Source organism: Musa acuminata, chromosome BXJ2-3 (genome assembly GCF_036884655.1).
Source record: "Musa acuminata AAA Group cultivar baxijiao chromosome BXJ2-3, Cavendish_Baxijiao_AAA, whole genome shotgun sequence".
NCBI classification, from domain to species: domain Eukaryota; kingdom Viridiplantae; phylum Streptophyta; class Magnoliopsida; order Zingiberales; family Musaceae; genus Musa; species Musa acuminata.
The window spans coordinates 7,786,810-7,798,413 of NC_088340.1; the positions used below are offsets into that span (position 1 = coordinate 7,786,810).

General features: G+C 41.4%; 1 protein-coding gene across 5 annotated transcripts; it reads right to left on the reverse strand.

Annotated features, from left to right (window-relative positions):
• Window positions 1-1,294: 1,294 nt before the first annotated feature.
• On the reverse strand, window positions 1,295-3,423 carry LOC135582866 (uncharacterized). Of its 5 annotated transcripts, XR_010485110.1 has the most exons (4): window positions 3,040-3,423; window positions 2,448-2,966; window positions 1,601-1,660; window positions 1,295-1,472 (listed from the first exon to the last, which is right to left on the reverse strand). XR_010485110.1 is itself a non-coding variant. In XM_065098807.1 (3 exons), exon 2 carries the CDS (start codon window positions 2,948-2,950, stop codon window positions 2,489-2,491), a length of 462 nt encoding a protein of 153 aa, XP_064954879.1. In that variant the 5' UTR covers window positions 2,951-2,966; window positions 3,040-3,423; the 3' UTR covers window positions 1,295-1,565; window positions 2,448-2,488. The 5 variants fall into 5 exon arrangements, 3 of the variants coding, with proteins under 3 accessions (XP_064954879.1, XP_064954878.1, XP_009391729.2); XR_010485108.1 differs by having other exon boundaries at window positions 1,601-2,966; XM_065098807.1 differs by lacking the exon at window positions 1,601-1,660 and having other exon boundaries at window positions 1,295-1,565.
• Between the last annotated feature and the right edge of the window lie 8,181 nt (window positions 3,424-11,604).

An 11,604-nucleotide genomic window follows, 5' to 3' on the forward strand; every position in this document is an offset into this window, starting at 1 on the left:
ACGCTGGTATATTTGGCGTCTTGTGCATTACTTGATTATAATTGGTGTCATTGCCCTGCCAATTTAACCCTATTAGTTACTTGATTATATGAATGTGTCTTAATTCCGACCTAATAATCTGCCAAATAATCCATATTTGTTTCAAACATGATAAACAAATATTATATTCAATTTAATAAGATCAATTCGATATAGATATTATATTCTAACTAATCCAGAACCCAACTCTTTTTGTGTGTGTGTGTGTAGATCCATCTTCAATTAGGATAACGAAGAGGTAAGTACTTTGGGCGATCGCAGAAGAAAAACCTTTTATTTTAATTATAATTTTTATTAGTTTTGATTTTTCCGATAAATCATTCAAAATTCATAAGGCAATGCTCGAGGAAGATGCAGCAGAATCACACATGGTAATTCTTGGAATCATTATAGCATAGGCGTAGGTGTTGAAGAACTGAACATTTCATGTTTATAGAGTTGATATTGAGATGTTCAAACTTAATTTAGATTACAATTTATTAATCTAGATGTATGTTCTTTAGCAATATATTTGAATTCCAAAAAATATTATTATCATTCAGACATCAACCACAACAGATTCTTTGAATCTCCTCTTATAGTTTTGGGATCAAACAAGTTTGATTGAACTTGGATTTCCAGCAATATTGGATGTCCATCAGAAGGCCACAAAAAGACGAACAGACTTCATTTTTCCTGCTTTCCGTGACCAAGATAAGCATTGTCAACTGGCATTCAAATGAGACAGCCATCAAACACCAATGCATAGTATCATGGAAGAAGAAACATTGAACCCTATTGGTTTGTCTGATGGAGATCACACTTCTCTCCATAATGTCTCTCATTATCTCCTTATAAACCTCTTACAAACTATACTGCTAAGTCAAGAAATAAACTCTTTGGTTGCTAGAATTCAGCTAATTGCATTTTCTTTTGCTACATAATTCCTTCAACTATATGCGTTATTTTGCTTCTTTATAGCCTCCCATTCATTCATGTAGCTCATATTTGAGATGAAGTATATGACCATATTTTTCTCCTCTAGTAGCTGTCTATCCATAAACTCTGCTGCTGATAACACTCCTCCAATTAATCTGTCAATATGAATTGGTTCTTATATTTCTTCTCTTTTTGTTTTTGGCTAGACATCCAAACAATGAAGCTTAACAAAATCTTGCATTTCCCCATAAACTCGGAAATTAATGTGAAAAACAGATATCAGCATTATGCTAAAGATAATTCACCAACCATCAGGATTATGCTAAAGACCTGCATAGAATTAAAAGGGTCTATTATATAGATACTTTGCAATGTTCAAAAGTTTCATATACACCCCTCTCAAATGCAAAAAAATCATATGTCCTGTGAATACAGATGTATACCTCTGGAAGTGCATGTCTCTAATAAGTTTCAGATCTTTCGAGTTGTACATACTAAAAGACAATTCAGTAGCCCTGTCAAGAAGAATTGGTTCTTCTTGCATTAGTGTAAAAACTAATATCACAACCTAAAGATAATTCACCAACCATCAGGATTGTGCTAAAGATCTGCATAGAATGAGAAGGGTCAATTCTATAAATACCTTGCAATGTTCAGAAAGTCTCTACATTTATCCTCCCAAATGTATAAATACTCATATGTCCTGTGAAACACAGATGTACAGGTAACCAGTAATTTCAGATCATAAGTTGTGCATGCTGCATATAGAACATTCTACAATTTTTGTGCAACAAAATCCTCCCCAAACTGTAGAGAGGCACATAAGCAGTTTTCTCTGAAAGGACTAAGAAAAAACTTGGTTCTGTTGATAAACTATTTCTTTCTCTGTGTGTTTGTGTGTGGTTGATGGATTTGGCTTAATAGGATTAGCATGAAATCATACATTACTTAGCTAGAAATCACATTATCAAGCAAGTAACATGTGAATAATAACCTGTAAAACAACTTACCAGACTATGGTCCAAATGTGACAAGCCTCCCCCACCTACTTGTCACAGTAAGCAGAAACAACAAAACATCTTCCCTGTCCAACCGAATACTTCCAAGATCTCCACATCCACATCAATCAAACTTTTGGAACTTACTGAAACATCTATGAACACAAATTGTGTGATATTTACATAAAAGGCATTACTCCCTTCACCAAGAACCACATGATGAATAGCATGCAGAGAGGCGATCAACAAAATCCCATACAGTAATACTAACTGCACAGAGAATCAATTTAGCAAAGATTTTATTGTTTTATCTCTTTTTTTTGTGGAAAAGAATGATTTTCGTCATGTTCTCTCTGCATTGGTTGCATTGATTTGATTGAAATGGTAAGGTAAACATAATTGTCTAAGAATTAGATATATGGGTATTGTTCGAGATCTAAATAGTGACATTTAATTGATTTCCCGTCCCAATGATGGTTTTTTACTTTTTACCTTGAGATTTGTTGGCGAGGGCTTTGTCCCATTTGCTTCAATCAGCGAGACAGAGTCGAGAAGCAGCTCCCGGACCGTGCGAGCGAGCGACGGGCGGCGTCGGAGGACACGGCGCCGTCCTCCCCCTCAGCTTCACGTTGAGGGCTGTTGGGAGTGGAGCGCATCGCCCGCGGCGACTCGAGGCTGCGGCGGAGGAGCTGGCGCATAGCGGTGATGAGGTGCTCCGCGGTGTCGATGGGTGGGGAAGCGGAGCGGAAGCTCTCGGAGAAGCTGATGTGGCGGCTGAGGGCCTCCTCCGTGGAGATACGGTGGCCGGAGCGGCGGATCTCGTCCTTGACGGCCTCACCGCAGAGGCCGCATACCCAGCTGCCGCCGTACCGTTCGCGCACACGCGCGACGTAAGCCGACGTGCACTCCTCCATTAGTCCGCAGCACACGCAGGTGGCCCACACGACCTCCAGCTTCGCGTCACCCGCGTCGCCGTTCCGCACCTTCGTCGACATCTCCGAAAGCACGTAGCTCAAATCCCAAAAAAAAAAACGATCTATAACCACCGATTCGATTCCAAAGCGATAACTTGATAAAACCCTACCGTTCTTCCGAGAGCAGCCACTGGAACCCGAGAACGGTGGAAAGGAGCAAAGGAGGCAAAAGTATGGGACAGAGGATAAAAAGAAGTCAACGGATTGGGTTATCGCTCCTTCTCCCACGCGATGGAGGCGTTCTGCACTTCCCTCTCTGCTACGACCAGGACCACCGCCGCTTCCCCCACTCGGCCAAAGACATCTCAGGACGGGAGTCCTCCCTCAATTCGCTCACCCTCTCGCTCGCAGAGACTGGGCCGACTTCGGATTGTGCGACGGGAGAGCGTTCTCCTTCGGAATCTTCGCGTGCGTGCTCTCTCTTCTTTGGCTTCCTTCGATGACGAGCGATCGAAAGAGAGAGAGAGGGAGAGCGAGCGGGGCTTTGGGGGGGAAGACATGCGGTGCGGCTTTATTATTTGACTTCTATTGACCAGGCCCGTGGGACCCGCCCGCCAATCGTTGGGAAAGGGAAGGGACCAAATAGGGGTCCACCGGATGTCCGACGGGATTGTCCACTATTGACCTGGCGCTCGACGATGACTTTAAACGTGGAGATATAGCCAGCTGTCGCTCGTTCGGATCCCCTGTAACACGTCGGTCAGGAAACAGAGTTGTTTCGAAGCGGCCCATCGCGCGCAAACACCCACGTAGGCAGATCCAGCTCACTGTCTCGCTCGAACCATCAAGCAGACAATACCACGCTCTCAGCAGTCGGCTCCACAGGTGATGAGATGTCGGCCTTCCGTGATCGATGGCAGCAGGAGGAACCGTACACTAAAGGTAGATCCTTTCTTTCAATCGGTGCATCCTCTGATCAACGGTGTGGATCTGGTCTCTGCCCCTCGTGATTACTTACGGGCGGGAGGAGAAGTCCACGTGACGTGTGCCTGCAGTCGGCTCCACGCACGAGCGTGCAAGGCACGTGACCTTTCTCTTCCAACTCGCTTAATTCCTTGAATTCGATCCATCCCCGACTCAATCAAGTATCCATTATTCTATTTGTATTCGTCCAAAACCAACTAAAGAAAAATATATATTTGAACTTAACTAAATTTAATCAAAGAATATATAGTAGATATTGATATGGTAGATATCGATGATGATTGAATCGATTCCATTTGATTCAATTCAAACCTACGTACATACAAAATATGACATGGATGAAAATAAGGCTCAAATACTCATTTGATGGTCATACCTATACATAGATTGAGGTTGGATATAATTTTTCATATGATCCCTTCGATGCTTTAACGAGTCCCATAATGAAAAGTGAGAGTTTTGAGTAAATAGTAATTGAACTCAATTTATGTAATACGAAATTTTTTTTATAGTATGTTGAACTCAAGGGCTATTATGTCATGTGTTAAGCTCCGATTAAAGTGAATATTTTTTTTTATTATTTTCCCAAACACCCCTCCCCTTGAAGGTATAATTTGAGAGCTCTCTTAGCACGTTCATTATTGATATATCGAGCAACTTCTAACACTTAGCTCGAAATGGGTGCATTGAGTAACGCAAGAGACAACACCCCTTGAATTGTAATACCGTTGAGAAGTTTACTATAGTGGATGAGTATCTCAATCAATTGTAATATCGTTGACACTTATGTCTATAAAAAATATGTTGGACATTGGGATATTTTTATCTATGAAGGACGTATCATATGTATCGGATGCTTTCAATATTTTTATCTACAAAGGATGCGTCATGCTTCAGAGACACTTATGTTTGTAAAATATGCATCATATTTTGGGATGTTTTAGGTCATTTTAGTCATATTGTGGGTCGATGGTAAAGTATTATCGCTCGAGCATTCATTGGCGAGTCAATAGGAAGACGTTCTTATAACATGAGCCCTTCTTCTAATGCTAAATGATATTCTTCTAATGCTAAATGATATGGTAGATGTCGATGATGGCCAAATTGATTTGATTCATTTAGGTTCACATGCATAAGAAGTTTGACATAGTCGAAAAGGAGATTCGAACCTTGCTCAGTGTCTAAGGTTAGGTGAAGTTCCCGATGTAGCCTATCTAACACTCTAGTTTATGATATGAAGGGTTTTTATGATTAATTTAACTAGAGAGAATATTTTAAGGTATATACCAAATATTCTCTTAACATTTGTCTTCTATTCTCCTTATGTTATTGGGTTGTCAATTACCGAGTTTGGATTGAGATAAATGTTTCCTCTATCAATATCAAAGAAATTGATATTAAAATTAATATTATATCTAAGATAGAAAATAATTGAATTGATTTGGATAACTATTATTAATTTAAGTTTAAGTATTTTGAGTCATCAATTTTGAATATTATTGCATGTAGAAGAAGAAATGTAGTTCCTCTTAAACCGATGTGATGCAAAGGATGAGAATATCATCTTTTATTTATTAAAGACTACATCGAAGGTGCCTCCGATAAAATCTCTAGTATTTATTTGTTGCATTCTTAGAAGATGCAGTTGATAAGGTATATTATGGGTCCACACCACGTCACGAGAGGATGCCACATAGTACTGCAGCCAGGTAATCAAGAGGGGCACCTCCACGCATGAAGGTACCGCCTCACCTCCTAAGGATCGGCCACTATGCATGCGTACGACCGATCCTCATACAGTAGCATAAAAGCACCTGGCCGGGACCCAGCCAGGGGGGAGAAGGAGAAAAGAAAAATAAAAAACTCCAACCTACCACTAACTTGATCGTCGGAGGGACCAAAGTCGGGAAACACCCGACGACAATCTTTCTTGCAAGAAAGCTATCATCGTAGGCTAGAAGGCGCTCATCAAATCCCCGTTACCGATGCTGAAAGTAGTGTTCGATCGATCTCGAAACCCGGCTCAACCGACCAGAGACTCCCGACATTGCCCAGTGGACCAGGCCGACTCTATCAACCACGGCACATCGATCCATCAATATTTTTGGCGCCAAATGCAGTCGTGCCTCCCTTACCCTCAAAGGTGCCTTTCAGAACTCCAAGCTCTCTGAAGGGACAAAACCCTTTGGCGCTCCCACGTCCAAAGCAGATAATACCTCTCAACGCCCCCACACAATCTCTACCGACTGGGCCGGATGGGCATCCTCCTCCAAGAGGTGCCTTTTAGAGCTCCAAGCGCTCTGAAGGGACAAAACTCTTTGGCGCTGTCACGTCCAAAGCGGACAATCTCTCGCACCCCCAAGGTACACTGAGATAGACCAAGTGATCCCCTATCAGCAATTAGCGTTGCAAATTTAATATTTGTTCCATAAGTTCATAATGAAATTATACTGATTATCATAGTAGCTTTTAAATTTAAGATTGATTTAATATTTGAGGATTGATATGGTATGCTAAAACCTTTTATCAACATCCATCAAAATTAAAGAGTCGGTAATTTTACGAGATACTTCGGTGATAGAAATGTTGGTACGAGGATGAGAATGTCATGTCAACATCCATAAGAATCACGTGGACTAATGCCAGAATTCCTGAAACGCGGGATGCCAGGCGTTCGGTGCGCGCTGGCAGAATTGGAGAACGTCCGATGGCGTTGAGATGTCAAATCATAGCAAGGACGATTCCATTCCAAATGCCAATTAGCTCACGAGCTGTTCATCGAGTCTCACAATCAAGGTGCTCGACGAAAGGTCTCCCTGCGTTATCTCCTGCCTTCTCGTTTATGGAGCAGGAGCGCACCACGTCTGCGGGCATCACGTCGCCGGCCAGGTTGGCTTTATCCGCGCGGTTGGTGTGGGTGATTGATGGATGTGGCCTCGGACGAAGGTATCGTGGGAGCTTATCCAACTTGGGCGAACTGAAATGATCCGTTCCGTGGAGCTCTTCGTTGAACGAAGCAGCAAGCAAAGGTGGTGTTTGATGACAGCAGCTACTCCTCCCCAAGAACTGGTACGAGTCTTTCAACTGAGCGTGGATCTGGGAAATGGTGGAGATGTCCACTGAGACATGAGCAAAAAGTATGCACGTACAGTGCTATGACACCACCATTGAGTAATTGACATGAAAGCCATGAGCCTTACATTATTCACCCGCGATCGACAACCGGGCAACGACTTATCGATCACCATATATCATAACTCATGGGGGAGCAGAACAGGTTAATCTTCGAGGGTAGTAATTCTCAGGCGATTGAGTTGACCTGCACCCCACCTCGCCTTGTTCACCCCTATGAGCGATAGCCCATGGCGTGTCATCTAATTCAATCCTGTTCGCTATCAGGGCTGGCAAGCGATACCCCCTCCATAATCATTTGTTGATGACATGTCATAAGAGATCATACGGATCAATTATCTACATAAATGAACCATAGAAGGGCATACGAATCCGTCACCCTTCAATCGTGGTTCCTTAACTTCCCAGGTATAAAAATTGATCCCTGATATCTGAACAGGGATTAAACCCTAGACCCAAAACCTTTTCTATTTTCATCATTCTATAAAAACTAACTTAATCACTGGAGGGATTAAGTTAGAAAAATCTCTTCCCCTCCCCCCGATTTTGACCTTTGTGCAGGACCCAAGGAGAGCAAAGCTTATTTCACTTTCGTCAACCCATCCTCAACACTAAATTCATCACCCTAACCACCATAATGGACACCTCAATGATCTTGTGCCTTTGGAAGAAGATCAAGTCAGGTTAACCCTTGGTTGGTGTGGTGATGTTTAGATAGTAATATTTTCACGAAAAATCATGAACACTGATAGAAACATTTAATCCTATATTTATTGAAAAGCAAAGAAATATTTATTGAGAAGTAAAGGAAGTAAGGACTAGTATATGACTAATTTATCATATATGACTAATGATTTCAGTGAATAGAAATAGTACTTCAGCGCAATGTCTCTTTTGTATCAGTCTTCTGAATGATTGAGATTTATCAACTTTGGAGCAATTTTGGACAGTGGATCTTTCCTGTTATTAGGATTGATATAAAGCTACATGGTGTGGTTGACAAGATCCACTCGAGTGGATGCATGCTTCTGTGAATTGACTTCTGAGGAAGCAGCAGACCAACCCATGGGCTTGTTAAGGTCTTATATTCCATATGTGACTGGATGGCAGATGAAGTACTCTCCAAATATTCTATGGTGCCTGTGAATCACATGACAAGGAGAAAGAAATTATTCAAGACATTTTTTTTTATACAATACGATTTATGAAATAAACATCCAAACAGTAATATAGATCGGTGATAGTAGATAAGATTTCCTGTAAGGAAATTTCGTTGGACAGTCGAGAAAATTCTTTTCTTCCAACATGTATAAATAAGATATTATATTCAATCATTTCAAGTGTACTTTTATCATTATAATTCAACTTATCATGGTATCAGAGTTCTACTATTTTAGAGCAAGGTTTATCCTTCTTTCCTTATTGACTGTTGCTATTTCCTCCAACGATTTTAACTTTGGAGCTACCGTCAAATCGATCGTCAGGCTCAAGTGCAGCACCACCAACAACTAAGTTCTCGCATTGCCACTCCTCTCCACTGTTGCATTCTCGCATTCTATCCTTTTAAGCTGTAGCTCCGACGACAAAGCCATTAGAAGACCTCCAAAGTTCACGAGTTCCACCACTATTGCACTAGCTCCAACGAGCAACACCCCTCTCCGCCTATCAAAGAGTTGCTGCTGTCCTTTCATGAATAAGATCTCGTCAATCCAAAGTATGAAATCTTATTTCGTATCATCAGAGGTGGCTGTGTTTCCATGAAGAGCATAAATTTTATGATGTAAACAGTACTTTAACAACTGAAATATATTGAGAAGGAAAACGAACAAAAAACATGGTTTCTCTATCAAACCATGTTTGCCTGCTGTACTATTGCTAGATAAATAGCTTGTATGTGAGTGTTATTCCTCATGTGAGTTGTACTGTTCACATGTGATATAAATGAGAAGAAAAGTCTTCTTTTTTGCCGTATCATGTTCCTTTCTTGTTCCTGGAATCATTTGATTCTGATGCAGTTTCCCACCCCAAATAACTCAGTATGGACAAGCAGCTCCATTTCCAGTTCGCCAACCTTGCAATTGTACATGTGAAGAGTACCATGATGAGCTTGGCCAAGCTGGTTATCTATTGGGAAACACAAGATCTTCCATCTGTGCAAATCCATTTCAAATCTTACGTCAATACTTTCCTGATCCCTTTCGAATCATTTGATTCTTTCTTATCTCGTTCGTGTGAGTCAAACAGGAAGGAGCAGCTTGGGCGGCAAAAGTGGTCTCCATTGAGCAATGAGGAGAGCTACGGCCATACATGAGATGAGGCAGAAGCTTTGACCTCATCATCATGTCAGCAGGACATAACCATGAATTCATGGAGGACGTGTAGAATGATTGATCAATGAGCTTTTTGGAGGGGAAGAAGATGACACCTGGGAGCTCATGGTGGTGGCTGACAAATGGCATGCATTCACTCACCACCACCCAGAGGCCACTCAAGAACAAGAGTGGATGATGGATGACCCTGTGCGTCTGTGAGTGAGAGAGAGAGAGAGAGAGAGAGAGAGAGAGAGAGAGATCAATAATGAGGTACCAACTTTTGAATGTATAGGTTGGAGAGCACTCTCCCGAGTCCTCATAAGCTGGTCTTTGCAACAGCTTCCCCGTGGGCTATAAATGCATCACTGTCGGGTGGCACGTAGGTGGAGGACCCACGCACTGTGGTCAAAGTCTAACTAGCCGTGGAGTTCGACATGATGGGATGAGTTATGAGCACGCAATGAAAATATTTTTTACCTGTAATTTGTTTACTTATATATCCCTATACTTTATAAACATAGCAAATTCTATTTCAGTGATTAAGAACAATCGTAATAAATATCGTCAAAATAATATATAATTAGAATTTTTTTGTAACGATGGATAATAATTCATACATGCGTTGTAACAGATATTTTGATCTTGCAAATGACAACCACAATAATAATTTTTGTTACAGTCTGCACCTAAACGTAGATTAAAACAAATATGTTTCTGATGTTTATCTTTCGCTAAATGTTTTTTGATGATTGTTATTTATGAGACATCTGTAACGATAGTTTCTAAAATGATGCTTATCAAAACAGTGATGAATTGTTGATCATTCAAACTTATCAATGACTAATCTACCACAGCAAATTGTTTAATCGGTAAGCATGTCGAAGTGGAGGGAGAAGGCACTTTGGTGCTCTCGGTGGTTGAGGAAGACATGCAATATTGCCACTCAAAAACTAGATGATGGATGGCACTGTGTCTCTCTGTATGAGGGAGAAAGAGAGAGAGATGATGATGATGCTCACTCAGTAGTGTTGTACAATTCTTGAGTGTGGCATGCTTTTGAATGATTAGGCAGAAGGGCACTCAAACCCCTTATAAGATTGCATCCATGAAGGGGGATGTCCCACATCAGTGTTGTCATAGAACCCTAAATTATCTGCTTGTGTTCATGGGATGAGTTATGAGAATGAGGAAGCACAGTCTTCCCTTTTGGCTTTGAATTCTTGTACTGAATTCTTGCATGGCTTTGAAGACCCACTATCGCTGTACAATCTACTAGTATTTATTTCTTTCTCTTATGTAGCTCTAAGAAGGGTTAGATTATTCATGAGAGTTCCAAAAATAAAATAGTATCACTGGTGGATTCAGTAGAGTAATTTAATGATTGATTAAGCTCATCGTATATGGAGTGTACTATGACAGAAAAAGATGTTAGTGTTGCAGAGAGAGAGAGAGAGAGAGAGAGAGAGAGAGAGAGAGAGAGAGAAGCTACATGTATGAAAGGTAGAAAATAAGTATACCAAAGCGTGGACGACGGTACATATGGTATGCATGTACCATATGGATGATGGATCAAGTGTTCATGGTATGGATGTACCATATGCATGCATACGGTATGCATGTTACCATACGACGATGCATATACCAAAATAAGTATACCATCCATGTACAGAAGCTACATGGGTGATGTGTTCACGTGAAGCTCGAGTTTTGAGACAGATCCCCATGTCGAAGCTCACGCGCAGTCGGCGTGAAGCTCGAATACAGAGAGAGAGAGAGAGAGAGAGAGAGAGAGAGAGAGAGAGAGAGAGAGAGGAAATATTTCTGCACCAGTATCATCCAAATCCATACCTTCCACACCCTATTCATATGTACTGTGAGCAAAACAATGGCATGTATCCACAACTTGGTATTTCTATAAGCATCATGTGCACTTTGAGGACTGCGGAAGCAAGAGAAGTTGCCATAGTATTCTCCAACACAAGTACTCTTCAATCACTTACTATATGTCTGTGTGATCAGTTCATTGTATTGGGGTCTGCTGATGCATGCAGTTCTAGATCTGGTCTCTAATGGCCATCGGACTACCGCACTAGTTTACTCTCTCTGGGCAATTGAGTCATTGTCTTTGGGGTGAGAATCCAAGTGAGGAGGCGAAAGCTGTGGCGTGAGTCTTGTCTCGTGAGACTGGCAGAGAGGACAAGGTGTCATCCATGCAAACAAAACTTGGTCACAAGGCCTCCTTGCGAGTTTGTCCTCCCCATGAACAGGACACTGCTGGCACAGTTGTCCACAGTCTCTCTCTCTCTC